The sequence below is a fragment of the Oncorhynchus kisutch genome, linkage group LG5 (genome assembly GCF_002021735.2).
Source record: "Oncorhynchus kisutch isolate 150728-3 linkage group LG5, Okis_V2, whole genome shotgun sequence".
Lineage (NCBI taxonomy): Eukaryota > Metazoa > Chordata > Actinopteri > Salmoniformes > Salmonidae > Oncorhynchus > Oncorhynchus kisutch.
The window spans coordinates 67,692,548-67,711,034 of NC_034178.2; the positions used below are offsets into that span (position 1 = coordinate 67,692,548).

Consider the following 18,487-nt stretch of genomic DNA (forward strand, 5'->3'; position numbering starts at 1 on the left):
AAGAAAACTGAATAGAACTGAATAGAATAGAATAGAATAGAGCAGAACAGAATAGAATAGAACTGAATAGAACTGAATAGAACAGCACAAATTAAAAAATCATTTCACAGAAGCTCTATCCCCACAACGAGGAAACTGGCCTGTTCACAGTGATATTATTCATCAGAACAAACCATATCAAATGCAAGGTGAACACTACCCAGTAGATAACTAGCTGAAAAGTATTTCCCAGCTTTGGCAACTGGGAATCAGCAGCACCTTCAAAGGTTTTCCTTTTTCATAAGGACCTTCATTAAAAGCTTTAATTTTCAGTTTCCTTCAAGATATTGGGTGGTTTGAGAATATATATGTGAGAATGATCTGAGGACTAAATGAAGTTGTCCATTGCAACATGCATGCTCAAATTATGTATGACGTTTATTTAGCAGGGACATTGTACAACAAAACCATAAGTCTCAGAGCATTGAGAAAACATTTGTCGCACCAGATTTAGTTAATAGCTCATTTCCATCTGTAGTCCCTAAAACATCTAGACATAGGTGAACATCTAGACATGGAAACATTATATACATCTAGACATGGAAACATCATATACATCTAGACATGGAAACATTATATACATCTAGACATGGAAATATTATATACATCTAGACAGATGAACATCTAGACAGATGAACATCTAGACATGGAAACATTATATACATCTAGACATGGAAATATTATATACATCTAGAAATGGAAACATTATATACATCTAGAAATGGAAACATTATATACATCTAGACAGGTGAACATCTAGACATGGAAACATTATATACATCTAGAAATGGAAACATTATATACATCTAGAAATGGAAACATTATATACATCTAGAAATGGAAACATTATATACATCTAGACAGGTGAACATCTAGACATGGAAACATTATATACATCTAGAAATGGAAACATTATATACATCTAGACATGGAAACATTATATACATCTAGAAAGATGAACATCTAGACATGGAAACATTATATACATCTAGACATGGAAACATTATATACATCTAGACATGGAAACATTATATACATCTAGACATGGAAACATTATATACATCTAGACATGGAAACATTATATACATCTAGACATGGAAACATTATATACATCTACACATGGAAACATTATATACATCTAGGCATGGAAACATTATATAGATCGAGTCATGGAAACATTATATAGATCGAGTCATGGAAACATTATATACATCTAGACATGGAAACATTATATACATCTAGACATGGAAACATTATATACATCTGGACATGGAAACATTATATACATCTACACATGGAAACATTATATACATCTAGGCATGGAAACATTATATAGATCGAGTCTTGGAAACATTATATAGATCGAGTCATGGAAACATTATATACATCGAGTCATGGAAACATTATATACATCTAGACATGGAAACATTATATACATCTAGACATGGAAACATTATATACATCTAGACATGGAAACATTATATACATCTAGACATGGAAACATTATATACATCTAGACATAGGTTAACATCTAGGCATGGAAACATTATATACATCGAGTCATGGAAACATTATATACATCTAGACATGGAAACATTATATACATCTAGACATGGAAACATTATATACATCAAGACATGGAAACATTAATATACATCTAGACATAGAAACATTATATACATCTAGACATACACTATGCCTCACAATTCCTCAACTGGCAGCTTCATTAAATTGTACCCGCAAAGCACCTGTCTCAACGTCAACAGTGAAGAGGCGACTCAGGGATGCTGGCCTTCTAGGCAGAGTTCCTCTGTCCAGTGTCTGTGTTCTTTTGCCCATCTTAATCTTTTATTTTTATTGGCCAGTCTGAGATATGGCGTTTTCTTTGCAACTCTGACTAGTCGCCTCTTCACTGTTGATGTTGAGACTGGTGTTTTGCAGGTACAATTTAATGAAGCTGCCAGGTGAAGACTTGTAAGGCATCTGTTTCTCAAACTAGACACTCTAATGTACTTGTCCTCTTGCTCAGTTGTGCACCGGGGTCTCCCACTCCTCTTTCTATTCTGGTTAGAGACAGTTTGTGCTGCTCTGTGAAGGGAGTAGTACACAGCATTGTACGAGATCTTCAATTTCTTGGCAATTTCTCGCATGGAATAGCCTTCATTTCTCAGAACAAGAATAGACTGAATAGCTAACAAGAATAGCTAACACAACGTGCCATTGGAACACAGGAGTGCTGGTTGCTGATAATGGGCCTCTGTACGCCTATGTAGATAGTCAATAAAAAAATCTGCTGTTTCCGGCTACAATAGTCATTTACAACATTAACAATGTCTACACTGTGATTTCTGATCCAATTAGATTTTCTTTCAAAAACAAGGACATTTCTAAGTGACCCCAAACTTTTGAACGGGGGTGTAGGTGAACATAGAAGTCAAAACATTGCTGATTGAAACACATTTCTATTGGATAGAACGTGTAATAGCCAAAACATTGCTGATTGAAACACATTTCTATTGGATAGAACGTGTAATAGTCAAAACATTGCTGATTGAAACACATTTCTATTGGATAGAACGTGTAATAGTCAAAACATTGCTGATTGAAACACATTTCTATTGGATAGAACGTGTAATAGTCAAAACATTGCTGATTGAAACACATTTCTATTGGATAGAACGTGTAATAGTCAAAACATTGCTGATTGAAACACATTTCTATTGGATAGAACGTGTAATAGTCAAAACATTGCTGATTGAAACACATTTCTATTGGATAGAACGTGTAATAGCCAAAACATTGCTGATTGAAACACATTTCTATTGGATAGAACGTGTAACAGCCAAAACATTGCTGATTGAAACACATTTCTATTGGATAGAACGTGTAATAGTCAAAACATTGCTGATTGAAACACATTTCTATTGGATAGAACGTGTAATAGTCAAAACATTGCTGATTGAAACACATTTCTATTGGATAGAACGTGTAATAGTCAAAACATTGCTGATTGAAACACATTTCTATTGGATAGAACGTGTAATAGCCCTATAAGAATACATCAGCCACATCAAGACACAGCTCCTGTACATTATCTGAAATGATTTCTAACAGTATCTGAACTCAGGTCTGAGCTGTTTATAGAGTTAACGTTGTTGTTTTTTTTGTCTCCCTCTTCTGTATTACGCTGACTTGGCCGTCTGGTAGCTCATTGTCATAAACGTTCTCTACTAAGCTTGTTCTCGGCCAATTTGCCAAATGTTCCTGCTGCGCTTAGCTCGAAGAGGAATGCGGTGTTTGTTCTCTCCTGCTGGCACTACTGTCTCTCTGAATCCCCAGTTACATTCATCTGTCTGTTCATCCCTCCTCCTCCTCCCCCCTCCTATCATTAGCTTTAATCCCAGCCTCTTTCTATCGTTTCCTCCTTGGCTGACAGTCAGAGGGGTTCTGAACTGAAATGGCCCCGAAGGCAAGCAGGCAGGTTCTTTCACCCCCTAGTCTCCTCAAATCTGCCCGAAGTCTGTTCCACTCATTACCAGTATGGAGAATGAAAAGTTGCATTGAGCCGTGGTTGACGGACAATGGAAGTATCTGTGAATGTGGCACGTTTCCTTTAATATGATAACCGTAAATCCCTTCTTCTATATAGTGAAAAGGCTGTGTAGAATTTTCCCTTGGTGATAACGAGATGGTATTGCTGGCATGCTTTAAACAGATACTGTGTAGGATCAGGATGGGACTGTGCATTATGGTAATGAGCCTGTCTCATATATAAAAGACTACATGTTTTTCTGTGGGATATGGTGGAACCAAACAAGTGTCCTGACTCTCTGTGGTGTCTAAAGATCCCATGGCACTTATGGTAAGAATAGGGGTGTTACCTCCGGTGTCCTGGTTAATTCCCAATCTGGCCCTCATACCATCATGGCCACCTAATCATCCCCAGCTTCCAATTGTTCACTCATTCAAATACTAGCTGCAAATTCTACTAGTTGCAAATTCTACTGCAAATTCTACTAGCTGCAAATTCTCCTAGCAGCAAATTCTACTAGCTGCAAATTCTCCTAGCTGCATGTTCGACTAGTTGCAAATTCTACTAGCTGCAAATTCGACTAGTTGCAAATTCTACTAGCTGCAAATTCGACTAGTTGCAAATTCTACTAGCTGCAAATTCGACTAGTTGCAAATTCTACTAGCTGCAAATTCTACTAGCTGCTAATTCTACTAGCTGCAAATTCTACTACAAATTCTACTAGTTGCAAATTCGACTAGTTGCAAATTCTACTAGCTGCAAATTCTACTGCAAATTCTACTAGCTGCAAATTCTACTGCAAATTCTACTAGCTGCAAATTCGACTAGTTGCAAATTCTAATGCAAATTCTACTAGCTGCAAATTCCACTAACTGCAAATTCTACTGCAAATTCTACTAGTGGCAAATTCTACTGCAAATTCTAATGGCTGCAAATTCTACTGCAACTTCTACTAACTGCAAATTGTACTAGCTTCATTTAGGTATATCAGAAGACTAAGTTCTCTACAGTAGTGTGTTTGTCTCACCTTAGGTCCGTCAGTTCCAGGAGTTCCAGGAAGACCACGGGGTCCCTGCAGCCCCTGAGGCCCAGCACCTCCTCTCTCTCCTGGGAAACCACGCTCACCCTACAAGGAGACATGGACGGATGGTTAGCATTATTATCCTCCATAACTCCATAAGTGGAGTTAGCTATATGAACATCGTAGGTATGGAGATGATGGAGGAGGAAACTAAACTCACTCTTGGTCCAGTGGCACCAGCAGCTCCACCCTCTCCTGGAACTCCCATGTCACCGGGCTTGCCACCCTCACCAGGGGGGCCGGGAGGTCCGGGAAGACCCTGTTCAAAGGAAGCAAAACAACCAATCAATCAATCACGTGGCTGTTGTTACTACTTGTGAAGTGTATAGTTGACTGAATTATCAAAGTGATTGGACAAATGTAGTGTATAATGGCTGCATTTACACAGGCAGCCTAATTTTTATATTTTCCAGGAATGTCTTTTTTGACCAATCAGATTAGCTCATTTGCCAATAATTGGGCAAAAGATCAGGATTGCGCTGCCTGTGTAAACGCTTACTAATATTTTTTAGGAGCATGTAGAGTACCAAAAAGACAGGTATTCAATGAATGCATACAGACAGACAGACAGACAGGTACACAGTGAATGCAGAGTGACAGACAGACAGACAGACAGACAGGTACACCGTGAATGCAGTGACAGACAGACAGACAGGTACACAGTGAATCAGAGTGACAGACAGACAGACAGGTACACAGTGAATGCAGACAGACAGACAGACAGACAGATAGACAGACAGACAGACAGACAGACAGGTACACAGTGAATGCAGAGTGGCAGACAGACAGACAGACAGACAGACAGACAGACAGACAGACAGACAGACAGACAGACAGACAGACAGACAGACAGACAGACAGACAGACAGACAGACAGACAGACAGACAGGCAGACAGACAGACAGATGCAGAGTGAATGTAGGGTGACAGACAGACAGGTACACAGTGAATGCAGAGTGACAGACAGACAGGTACACAGTGAATGCAGAGTGACAGACAGACAGGTACACAGTGAATGCAGAGTGACAGACAGACAGGTACACAGTGAATGGAGAGTGACAGACAGACAGGTACACAGTGCATGCAGTCACAGACAGACAGACAGACAGGTGCACAGTGAATGCAGAGAGACAGACAGACAGGTACACAGTGAATGCAGAGTGAGAGAGAGAGGTGTACATCTACTGACCTGGAAGCCAGAAGGTCCAGGTTGTCCTTGCTCTCCTCTCTCTCCAGCAGGGCCCTGTGGTAAAGGAAGGCTTAACAGTGAGCATTATTCATTGACCTGTCAAAGCCACTGCTAATTCATGTAACTGGTTTAAAAATGACTTGACAGATAGAACTCAATGTGTGTCTACTGTGAAATCAGGTTTCCTGGATATTACGAAAGGTGTCCCGCAGAGGTCGATTCTGGGTCCTGTACTGTTTACTGTTTACATTGTGAATATGGACTTGTCTGTAAAATATTTGTACCTGCACTTGTATGCCGATGATACTGTTGTGTATGCTATTGTGCCCACGGTTGACCGGGCTCTATATGAACTACAGTGTGCCTTCATTGTATTACAGGAAAACTTTGACCTGAAATTAGTATTGAATGTAGGTCATTTTACTTTATTTGACTAGGCAAGTCAGTTAAGAACAAATTCTTATTTTCAATGACAGCCTAGGAACAGTTTTGTACCTTGTAAGCTCAGGGGTTTGAACTTGCAACCTTCACGGTTACTAGTCCAACGCTCTAACCACTAGGCCACTAGGCTACCCTGCAGCCCCAAAAAGGTCAAACTAAGTATATGTTATTATTCAGTCAACGTTTCTATCGGTTCTAGACTATGGCGACATCAATTCTATGAACTCCAGTTCTGCAACATTGTAATTATTTGCCTACCTCCTCATGCCTTTTGCACACATTGTATATAGACCCCCCCTTCGTTTTCTACTGTGTTATTGACTTGTTAATTGTTTACTCCATGTGTAACTCTTTGTTGTATGCTCACACTGCTATGCTTTATCTTGGCCAGGTCGCAGTTGCAAATGAGAACTTGTTCTCAACTAGCCTACCTGGTTAAATAAAGGTGTTCTCAACTAGCCTACCTGGTTAAATAAAGGTGTTCTCAACTAGCCTACCTGGTTAAATAAAGGTGTTCTCAACTAGCCTACCTGGTTAAATAAAGGTGTTCTCAACTGGCCTACCTGGTTAAATAAAGGTGTTCTCAACTAGCCTACCTGGTTAAATAAAGGTGTTCTCAACTAGCCTACCTGGTTAAATAAAGGTGAAATAAAAAAAATTAAAAAAAACGTTAGATGCAGTTTATCATAGTGGACTGCGTTTTATTACAGGCAACAATTTTTGTCCTCATCACTGCATTCTCTACCAGGAAGTTGGTTGGCCCTCTTTGATGTCACCTATGTTGATACATTACTATATTTTCATTTGAAAAGCCTTTTAAAAAAAAAGCCACACTGTACCTAACATCTTTACTAAACTTTAGACATAGGAGTTACCACTCCAGGTCTCAGGGATGGATAACTCTGGAAATTCCTCTGGTCTCCACTGAGTTAAATCAGCTTTTACTTTTCTTGCAGCTTCTTTGTGGAACAATCTTCAAAATGTTCTTGAATGTGATGTTCTGGTGCCTCTTGGGTAATTCAGACAGCTGATTGAGGACCTTATTACTGATGAATGTGATGTTCTGGTGCCTCTTGGGTAATTCAGACAGCTGATTGAGGACCTTATTACTGATGAATGTGATGTTCTGGTGCCTCTTGGGTAATTCAGACAGCTGATTGAGGACCTTATTACTGATGAATGTGATGTTCTGGTGCCTCTTGGGTAATTCAGACAGCTGATTGAGGACCTTATTACTGATGAATGTGATGTTCTGGTGCCTCTTGGGTAATTCAGACAGCTGATTGAGGACCTTATTACTGATGAATGTGATGTTCTGGTGCCTCTTGGGTAATTCAGACAGCTTGTTGAGGACCTTATTACTGATGAATGTGACGTTCTGGTGCCTCTTGGGTAATTCAGACAGCTGGTTGAGGACCTTATTACTGATGAATGTGATGTTCTGGTGCCTCTAGGGTCATTCAGACAGCTGATTGAGGACCGTATTACTGGTGAATGTGATGTTCTGGTGCCTCTGGGGTAATTCAGACAGCTGATTGAGGACCTTATTACTGATGAATGTGATGTTCTGGTGCCTCTTGGGTAATTCAGACAGCTGATTGAGGACCTTATTACTGATGAATGTGATGTTCTGGTGCCTCTTGGGTAATTCAGACAGCTGATTGAGGACCTTATTACTGATGAATGTGATGTTCTGGTGCCTCTAGGGTCATTCAGACAGCTGTTTGAGGACCTTATTACTGATGAATGTGATGTTCTGGTGCCTCTTGGGTAATTCAGACAGCTGATTGAGGACCTTATTACTGATGAATGTGATGTTCTGGTGCCTCTAGGGTCATTCAGACAGCTGATTGAGGACCTTATTACTGATGAATGTGATGTTCTGGTGCCTCTAGGGTCATTCAGACAGCTGATTGAGGACCTTATTACTGATGAATGTGATGTTCTGGTGCCTCTAGGGTCATTCAGACAGCTGATTGAGGACCTTATTACTGATGAATGTGATGTTCTGGTGCCTCTAGGGTCATTCAGACAGCTGATTGAGGACCTTATTACTGATGAATGTGATGTTCTGGTGCCTCTAGGGTCATTCAGACAGCTGATTGAGGACCTTATTACTGATGAATGTGATGTTCTGGTGCCTCTAGGGTCATTCAGACAGCTGATTGAGGACCTTATTACTGATGAATGTGATGTTCTGGTGCCTCTAGGGTCATTCAGACAGCTGATTGAGGACCTTATTACTAATGAATGTGATGTTCTGGTGCCTCTTGGGTAATTCAGACAGCTGATTGAGGACCTTATTACTGATGAATGTGATGTTCTGGTGCCTCTTGGGTAATTCAGACAGCTGATTGAGGACCTTATTACTGATGAATGTGATGTTCTGGTGCCTCTTGGGTAATTCAGACAGCTGATTGAGGACCTTATTACTGATGAATGTGATGTTCTGGTGCCTCTTGGGTAATTCAGACAGCTGATTGAGGACCTTATTACTGATGAATGTGATGTTCTGGTGCCTCTAGGGTCATTCAGACAGCTGATTGAGGACCTTATTACTGATGAATGTGATGTTCTGGTGCCTCTAGGGTCATTCAGACAGCTGATTGAGGACCTTATTACTGATGAATGTGATGTTCTGGTGCCTCTAGGGTAATTCAGACAGCTGATTGAGTACCTTATTACTGATGGATGTGATGTTCTGGTGCCTCTAGGGTCATTCAGACAGCTGATTGAGGACCTTATTACTGATGAATGTGATGTTCTGGTGCCTCTAGGGTCATTCAGACAGCTGATTGAGGACCTTATTACTGATGAATGTGATGTTCTGGTGCCTCTAGGGTAATTCAGACAGCTGATTGAGGACCTTATTACTGATGAATGTGATGTTCTGGTGCCTATTGGGTCAATCAGACAGCTGATTGAGGACCTTATTACTGATGAATGTGATGTTCTGGTGCCTCTGGGGTAATTCAGACAGCTGATTGAGGACCTTATTACTGATGAATGTGATGTTCTGGTGCCTCTGGGGTAATTCAGACAGCTGATTGAGGACCTTATTACTGATTAATGTGTTTGTTTTTTTATGATCGTGTTGTTCTTCCTGTTTGCATTTTGTATCGATATTGATGTGTACATTTTCTGTAATTTCTGTCATTCAAGGCTCATTTGTAGAATAGACCTTGTTCTCAGTATGACTCCCTGATCAAATAAAGGTTAAATAGAATTACAGGAAAACAAGGCATTGGGCTGCCGTTAAAAAAACGAAAACATTGTGACTTTAAACTCAATCGGCGCATCTAACATCAAGCCAAGTCATTGTGAAGAAATTGGTCTCATCTTGACGATACAGTGTAATAATCTTACCATTTTACAACCACAATGAAACTTGAATCAGAAAGGTTAGCTAGCAGCGAATTGACAACGATACGCGTTGATCACATTGGAGTATATCCAGCCTGGGTGTGGTGGAGTTATCAGGTCGTTTTTTGGGGAGTAAATTGAGAAGGGTGGATAAGAGCAGTGAGACAGACAGAGTGTGATTGGAGAGATAGAGATACTCACAGCAGGGCCAGGGGGTCCAGCAGCTCCGGTCTCACCATCCTTACCAGGAAGACCCTATAGGGAGAGAGAGAGAAAAAAGAGAGAGGGTAGAGACAGAGAGAGAGAGAAGAGAGAGAGAGGGTAGAGAAAGAGAAAGAGAGAGAGAGAGAAGAGAGAGGGAGAGAGAGAGAGGGAGGGGGGGGTAGAGAGTTAGAGGCCATGGGAGCCAGATGAAGACTGATAGATGTAATTACTACTATGGCAACTGAGTAGGGATAAACTGAGTATGTGGAATGGTTGCCTAACAACTTCTTTAAAGTGTTTTCTGCACATTTGAAATGGCATATATTATCATCAAAAAGAAGATAGAAGGCTATTTATGATTTGTAACTCTGTTTGGTTGAATCTTAATGGATTCCTTTCTAGTCGGGCATAAGGTGTGTTTACCGCGGCATATTTCACATGGCTCAACTGAAAAGGCTGTCTGTGTCTGTCTGTCTGGGTGAGATAAATGACTTACTCTCAGACCTGGCGCACCGAGCAATCCTTTCTCTCCGCCCTTGCCAGGTTCGCCCTAGTCAGAAAACACACACAAAGCAGTCAGCCACGTCCAGTTGTATGTAGAACAGACATACACTCTGTCCATGTAGATATGTAATCTCCCTATGTATATGTCAATCATCCAACACACCCAATCAACCAATCATCAAATCATCAAAAACACCCAATCAACCGATCATCAATCATCCAAAACACCCAACCAACCAAATCAAACAATCTACAATCAATCAAACAGTCACACTCACGTTGGCTCCCTTGGGTCCGGGGAATCCCATCACGCCAGGCTGACCGCGGGCTCCCATAGGGCCAGGGGGACCAGGGCGACCATCCTCACCAGCAGCACCCTACAGAGGGGAAACAGGAGGGTAAGTCAATCAATCAATCAATCAATTATGCAAAATAAAAACTAGAAGTTATCCACCTGAGGGGGTTTCTACACTGTCAGAGTCAATGATGTACCCTATCAGTTATCTAGTGTCTATATAAATCATTGGTCAGAGTCCTGTGAACATGCTGATTCATCTAGTGTCTATATAAATCAGTGGTCAGTGGAGTTATCAGGTCGTGAACATGCTGATTCATCTAGTGTCTATATAAATCAGTGGTCAGAGTCCTGTGAACATGCTGATTCATCTAGTGTCTATATAAATCAGTGGTCAGAGTCCTGTGAACATGCTGATTCATCTAGTGCCTATATAAATCAGTGGTCAGAGTCCTGTGAACATGCTGATTCATCTAGTGTCTATATAAATCATTGGTCAGAGTCCTGTGAACATGCTGATTCATCTAGTGTCTATATAAATCAGTGGTCAGAGTCCTGTGAACATCCTGATTCATCTAGTGTCTATATAAATCATTGGTCAGAGTCCTGTGAACATCCTGATTCATCTAGTGTCTATATAAATCATTGGTCAGAGTCCTGTGAACATCCTGATTCATCTAGTGTCTATATAAATCAGTGGTCAGAGTCCTGTGAACATGCTGATTCGTCTAGTGTTTATATAAATTAGTGGTCAGACACCTGTCAACATGCTGATTCATCTAGTGTCTATATAAATCAGTGGTCAGAGTCCTGTGAACATGTTGATTCATCTAGTGTCTATATAAATCATTGGTCAGAGTCCTGTGAACATGCTGATTCATCTAGTGTCTATATAAATCATTGGTCAGAGTCCTGTGAACATGCTGATTCATCTAGTGTCTATATAAATCATTGGTCAGAGTCCTGTGAACATGCTGATTCATCTAGTGTCTATATAAATCAGTGGTCAGAGTCCTGTGAACATGCTGATTCATCTAGTGTCTATATAAATCATTGGTCAGAGTCCTGTGAACATGCTGATTCATCTAGTGTCTATATAAATCATTGGTCAGAGTCCTGTGAACATGCTGATTCATCTAGTGTCTATATAAATCAGTGGTCAGTGGAGTTATCAGGTCGTGAACATGCTGATTCATCTAGTGTCTATATAAATCAGTGGTCAGAGTCCTGTGAACATGCTGATTCATCTAGTGTCTATATAAATCAGTGGTCAGAGTCCTGTGAACATGCTGATTCATCTAGTGTCTATATAAATCAGTGGTCAGAGTCCTGTGAACATGCTGATTCATCTAGTGCCTATATAAATCAGTGGTCAGAGTCCTGTGAACATGCTGATTCATCTAGTGTCTATATAAATCATTGGTCAGAGTCCTGTGAACATGCTGATTCATCTAGTGTCTATATAAATCAGTGGTCAGAGTCCTGTGAACATCCTGATTCATCTAGTGTCTATATAAATCATTGGTCAGAGTCCTGTGAACATCCTGATTCATCTAGTGTCTATATAAATCATTGGTCAGAGTCCTGTGAACATCCTGATTCATCTAGTGTCTATATAAATCAGTGGTCAGAGTCCTGTGAACATGCTGATTCGTCTAGTGTTTATATAAATTAGTGGTCAGACACCTGTCAACATGCTGATTCATCTAGTGTCTATATAAATCAGTGGTCAGAGTCCTGTGAACATGTTGATTCATCTAGTGTCTATATAAATCATTGGTCAGAGTCCTGTGAACATGCTGATTCATCTAGTGTCTATATAAATCATTGGTCAGAGTCCTGTGAACATGCTGATTCATCTAGTGTCTATATAAATCATTGGTCAGAGTCCTGTGAACATGCTGATTCATCTAGTGTCTATATAAATCAGTGGTCAGAGTCCTGTGAACATGCTGATTCATCTAGTGTCTATATAAATCATTGGTCAGAGTCCTGTGAACATGCTGATTCATCTAGTGTCTATATAAATCATTGGTCAGAGTCCTGTGAACATACTGATTCATCTAGTGTCTATATAAATCATTGGTCAGAGTCCTGTGAACATGCTGATTCATCTAGTGAGCAAATTAATGTTTATTCTTTTTTTTATACATTTTTTTTTATTTTCACAGTTGTTGAACAAAACAGACAACAAGCGTACTTACACCAGGTCCAACTTTTCCTTGAGGACCTGCATCACCGGGACGACCAGTAAGACCCTGCAAGAGCACAGAGACACACACACATCACTGTATACTGTACAGTATGTGAAGTTAAATCTACAGTGATTATTGTCCTTGCTTCGTGGTATAGCCATTACCCTTACCAGAGCCATTACCCTTAGTAGCCTACATACAATATTATTATGCGAGTCAAAATGACAAAGATAATGTATTGGCTCCATTACTCAGCCATAGTTTGGAGAACTATTCCATCTTACCAGAGCATTTATACATACTACTGTTACAGATGGTAGAGAGATGTAGTTGAACTTACTCTTGCACCAGGAAGACCGGGCTCGCCAGGGCGACCAGGGTCACCGCCGGCTCCCTTAGGACCAGACACGCCGCCGACTCCACGCTCGCCAGGGGCTCCCTGGATTAGGAGGGGAAAAAATGTGTGTTACTCAATGGAGACGATCAATCAATCAAGTAATCAATCCAATAAATCAAATCAAATGTATTTATATAGACCTTCTTACATCAGCTGATATCTCAAAGTGCTGTACAGAAACCCAGCCTAAAACCCCAAACAGCAAGCAATGCATGTGTCGAAATCAATCAACCCAACAATCAATCAACCATCAATCAATCAGCCAATCAACAAATCAATCAATCGATCAGACAGATCTATCTCCACAGCCACTTCATATGAGGCTACAGTAGTACTTGTAATGTATTAGGAGGCTAAATGAACTGACAACGCTCTGAGGGAAGTGTCTGACAGTGTGAAGCACTGAAATGAAAAGCCTGTCTGTTTGTCCCTAAACAAACCTCAACAGATGTGTTCCTCTATCTTTTTGAGTCAGGGGGTAAGATAATTCACATCCTATTGACATCAATGCTTGACTAAGTGAACATTTGACTTGAGTGGAAGTGAGGATTCACCCCTATCGTGGGAAACATATGCTCCATCTGTCTCCACAGTCACTTCACATGAGGTTACCCTACGCAAACACCCTCAGGCGGCAGGTAGCCTGGAGGGCAGGAGGATTGGGCCAGTAACTGGAAGTTTGAGCAGAGGTCAAAATCTGTCATTCTGCCCTTGAGCAAGGCAGTTGTTCCCTGGGTGCTGATGACATGAATGTGGAAGACAGATATTGGTTGAATAAATTCCGTTTGGACAACGGAAACCCCCTTTCTGAGGAGGGGGGAAAAGACAAGGGTCAATTGTCTTGAAATTAGAAAAGATTCCTTCTGACACATTTACGTAACGAACACGGGTGAATATTATTGAATTTGGAATGTAATGAAACACTTCCATTTGCAGTCTGAGACACTGGTGTCAGCTAGACTAGAGTTGGTGGTGAGGATGAGGTTGAGGTGACCTCTGGTGGTGAAACAGTCAAATTATAGATGACGCCAATAGACAACACTGACACTAAGGCTTGTGTCTAGACTTGACTGTTCATGCAGCATTTGTACACCTACATGTAAATGTGTCTACCTTGTCCACAGTGTGTCCTGATTCCCTTTTCTCGCGGTATATTCAAATGCCAGTATGCATTCTACAAAAGGTGGAATAGGCTGATGGCAGTAGCTAACTACCGTAGCTAACTAGCCACCTAACCCCTGTAGCTAGCCAGGAAGCTAACCTCTGTAGCTAGCCAGCAAGCAAACCTCTGTAGCTAGCAAGCAAGTTAGCAAGCAACGCTAAAGAGAATGCATATAGTTTAGCATAAATTCAAAAAATTAAAAATATTAGCTAGCTGGCTAGCTTTTATGAGGCCACCAAACAAGTTCCTCACACGCTAGGAATGTATTTTCTCCAACGTTATAATTAAAAGGTGCCTTTCGGTCCCAAAACACAAGTTTTCTGGAGACTTGTGGGAGGAGTGCTGATGAAGTCGACCACTTTATGGGCTTTCGGTAGCCTGACTCAAAATCTGAACACAATCAGAACAACTAAGTGATTTTTGTGCGTCTACACGTCTTTTCAATGTGATCTTCGTATTCTGATAGCAGAAGTTACGTGTACGTGTCAAGTGTGGACATGGCCTAATAGGGGCTCTGTCTTTCTTTCTCACATATCATTTTCTCTGTGATGCCTGGCTGTTCCACTATCGATGCGCTCCTAACAGAATATTCAGTCAGGTTGGATAGTAATTGCCTGAAGGACTCCAATAAATTATTGTGTTCAGAAAACGATAATGGAATGTCTTCACTACTACTCTAGTACAGAAGGACATTTTCACACCAACGCTTGGCTGTAGATATATAGATACATATAGTATATTACCCATGATCCTGTGGTGTTGAAATGTACAGATATGTCATTGCTGACCTTATGTCATAATAACCCAGAACCAATCCTGCGTGGTTAACGTTTATGTTAACAATCCGTCACTCAAGAGACTATTACTGACACAGTCCTGCAAGTATTAGTGTAACCTATTCAGTTGATCTGAATGTATAATTCCTGTTAATTTCCTGTGCCATAGCACTTAGTTTCCCCTCCTTTAATGATAAGCCCCTCCCCCGAGACCATATTGTCATGTTGACACTCACCTTGGGACCAGCCAGACCATCCTGACCTGGGAAACCACGGTTACCGGGGGCGCCCTAAACAAAGACAACAACAACAAAAGGGTTCAGGGTTAGAAGAAGAAGAAAAATCAACATTTAATGCTGGGAGCCAGACTACAGTGTGTGATAAATGTAAAGTGACATGGAAAGAGACAGCCCTCCCTGTGACAGCCCTCCCTGTGACAGCCCTCTCTGAGACAGCCCTCTCTGGGACAGCCCTCTCTGGGACAGCCCTCTCTGGGACAGCCCTCTCTGGGACTCTGTGACAGCCCTCTCTGGGACAGCCCTCTCTGTGACAGCCCTCTCTGAGACAGCCCTCTCTGGGACAGCCCTCTCTGTGACAGCCCTCTCTGGGACTCTGTAACAGCTCTCTCTGTGACAGCCCTCTCTGTAACAGCCCTCTCTGTGACAGCCCTCTCTGTAACAGCCCTCTCTGGGACAGCCCTCTCTGTGACAGCCCTCTCTGGGACAGCCCTCTCTGGGACAGCCCTCTCTGGGACTCTGTAACAGCTCTCTCTGTGACAGCCCTCTCTGTGACAGCCCTCTCTGGGACTCTGTGACAGCCCTCTCTGGGACAGCCCTCTCTGGGAGAGCCCTCCCTGTGACAGCCCTCTCTGGGACAGCCCTCTCTGGGACAGCCCTCCCTGTGACAGCCCTCTCTGTGACAGCCCTCTCTGGGACAGCCCTCTCTGGGACAGCCCTCTCTGTGACAGCCCTCTCTGGGGCAGCCCTCTCTGGGACATCCCTCTCTGTGACAGCCCTCTCTGGGACTCTGTAACAGCCCTCTCTGTGACAGCCCTCTCTGTGACAGCCCTCTCTGGGACAGCCCTCTCTGGGACAGCCCTCTCTGTGACAGCCCTCTCTGGGACTATGTGACAGCCCTCTCTGTGACAGCCCTCTCTGGGACTCTGGGACAGCCCTCTCTGGGACAGCCCTCTCTGGGACAGCCCTCTCTGGGACAGCCCACTGGGAGTGTACCCGTCCATTTCATTTCCTCCTTTTTATGTCCAGGAAACACATTGTGCCTCTACAAGTGGTTGGAATGATGGGTAGCCTTGATTGCCGACGGGGTGACAAGATGGGTGTCATGGGTGGTACTCACTCTCTCTCCGGGAGGTCCGAGAGGTCCAGCAGCGCCGGGCTCTCCTCTAGGTCCCCTCTTCCCCTCCTCTCCTGCAGGGCCAAGGGCTCCTTGGGGACCCGCGGGTCCCTACACAAACACAACAGGATGTTAGTAATCACATGTAATATCCATCATCCAAAAATAGATTTAGATTTAGAAATAGATTTCACTAAGAAGGGAGAAAAACTGTTCAAGTATATGCTGATGTTAGGTGAAGATCTGTTGTGTTATCATTTGCTTCCAGAAAGCATTTACCAAGCCGCAGACATCTTACTTAACTAATGATAACACAACAGAACCTCTCCTAACATCAGCAGACATCTTATTTAACTAATGATAACACAACAGAACCTCACCTAACATCAGCAGACATCTTATTTAACTAATGATAACACAACAGAACCTCTCCTAACATCAGCAGACATCTTATTTAACTAATGATAACACAACAGAACTTCACCTAACGAAGCAAAGTTGTCTCTCAATCTCATTTTTTATAATGAATGCTGAGGATCAACATGCATTCTTTACTTTATTTTCAAAACTACCATAAAATGTTTAAAATTATGTTGCTTGCCTGGTCATTCGTAGGTCTAATGTCAGATTATTGACAGATAACAAACCAACAGGGTTTAGTTACAAACTCTGTTACAATCTGGAAGTAATCTGGGATGCTCTCCATTCTGTCTATGAGTTTCATGGGGCATTATAAACTCTTGGACATTATCCAGTATTTTGAGGGATTACTTAGCTATGAGAGACTGAAAGAGAGAGAGGAGGAAGAGAGAGAGAGAGAGAGAGAGAGAGAGAGAGAGAGCCTTGAGTATGTACAGACTCAGTGAGCATAGCCTTACTATTGAGAAAGGCAGCCGTAGGCAGACATGGCTCTCAAGAGAAGACAGGCTATGTGCTCACTGCCCACAAAATGAGAAACTGAGCTGCACTTCCTAACCTCCTGCCAAATGTATTACCATATTTGAGACACATATTTCCCTCAGATTACACAACAAATCCATATCTATTGGGTGAAATACCACAGTGGGCAATAACAGCAGCAAGATGTGTGATCTGTTGCCACAAGAAAAAGGCAACCAGTGAAGAACAAACACCATTGTAAATACAACCCATATTTATGCTGATTTATTTTCCCTTGTGTACTTTAAACTATTTGCACATCATTACAACACATAATATGACATTTGAAATGTCTTCATTCTTTTGGAACTTGTGTGAGCGTAATATTTACTGTTCACTTTTCATTGTTTATTTAATAATACTCACAATCTCTCCTTTGGGTCCAGCCTCACCCTTGAAACCTGGGATACCAGGGTCACCCTAGAGAGAAAGACAAAAAAATGCATGGGTCATTATTACAGACCTTCAATATTCTTCAATATTCAATTGTCTTTTGACAATGAAGTCAGATTACAACCATTTCCTCCATTGGAGTTCTATATTAGGAGCCTTTGTAATGCAAACGGAATCACGCTACATTACAATATAATATTATATTACAGATACCTCGTATCGTCCCTGACATTCATTATACATTACAACAGTTTAGACGTACAGATGTTCCCTTTGGTCCGAGAGGCCCAGTGGCTCCCTGGGGTCCTGGAGGGCCACGGGGTCCCGGGAAGCCAGGCGCACCAGCGATACCAGGAGCACCCTATGGTAGAGTGACAGATAGGACACAGGTCAATATCAATCACGTACCAATCAATCATCACGCTGAAATCATCATGTGTGATAGTGGAAGGGAACACTAAACATTCAATCAACACCGTGACATTAAGATCTAAAAAGAAGAAGTAGTGATATGTTTACTGTTGCTTGTAGATCAATGAGGGAAAAAAATCTATAACTTTATTTAAGGAGGTTTCTGGACTCAGATCAATGTCTTCAATTTTACATGAGTTAGAGGGTGGAGCA

The 18,487-nt window shown here is 41.6% G+C and overlaps 1 protein-coding gene across 2 annotated transcripts in view; it reads right to left on the reverse strand.

Moving 5' to 3' along the window:
• Positions 1 to 18,487, reverse strand: part of LOC109891658 (collagen alpha-1(II) chain) — a 79,062-nt gene that overhangs the window by 17,650 nt on the left and 42,925 nt on the right. For both annotated transcript variants that reach the window (XM_031825711.1, XM_031825712.1), the window contains 12 exons: positions 18,126 to 18,224; positions 17,837 to 17,890; positions 16,535 to 16,642; positions 15,415 to 15,468; positions 13,184 to 13,282; positions 12,853 to 12,906; positions 10,632 to 10,730; positions 10,346 to 10,399; positions 9,847 to 9,900; positions 5,842 to 5,895; positions 4,813 to 4,911; positions 4,599 to 4,697 (listed from right to left, as the gene is read on the reverse strand). In XM_031825711.1, coding sequence (XP_031681571.1) covers positions 4,599 to 4,697; positions 4,813 to 4,911; positions 5,842 to 5,895; positions 9,847 to 9,900; positions 10,346 to 10,399; positions 10,632 to 10,730; positions 12,853 to 12,906; positions 13,184 to 13,282; positions 15,415 to 15,468; positions 16,535 to 16,642; positions 17,837 to 17,890; positions 18,126 to 18,224 — 927 coding nt within the window. The remainder of the gene's footprint in view (positions 1 to 4,598; positions 4,698 to 4,812; positions 4,912 to 5,841; positions 5,896 to 9,846; positions 9,901 to 10,345; positions 10,400 to 10,631; positions 10,731 to 12,852; positions 12,907 to 13,183; positions 13,283 to 15,414; positions 15,469 to 16,534; positions 16,643 to 17,836; positions 17,891 to 18,125; positions 18,225 to 18,487) is intronic.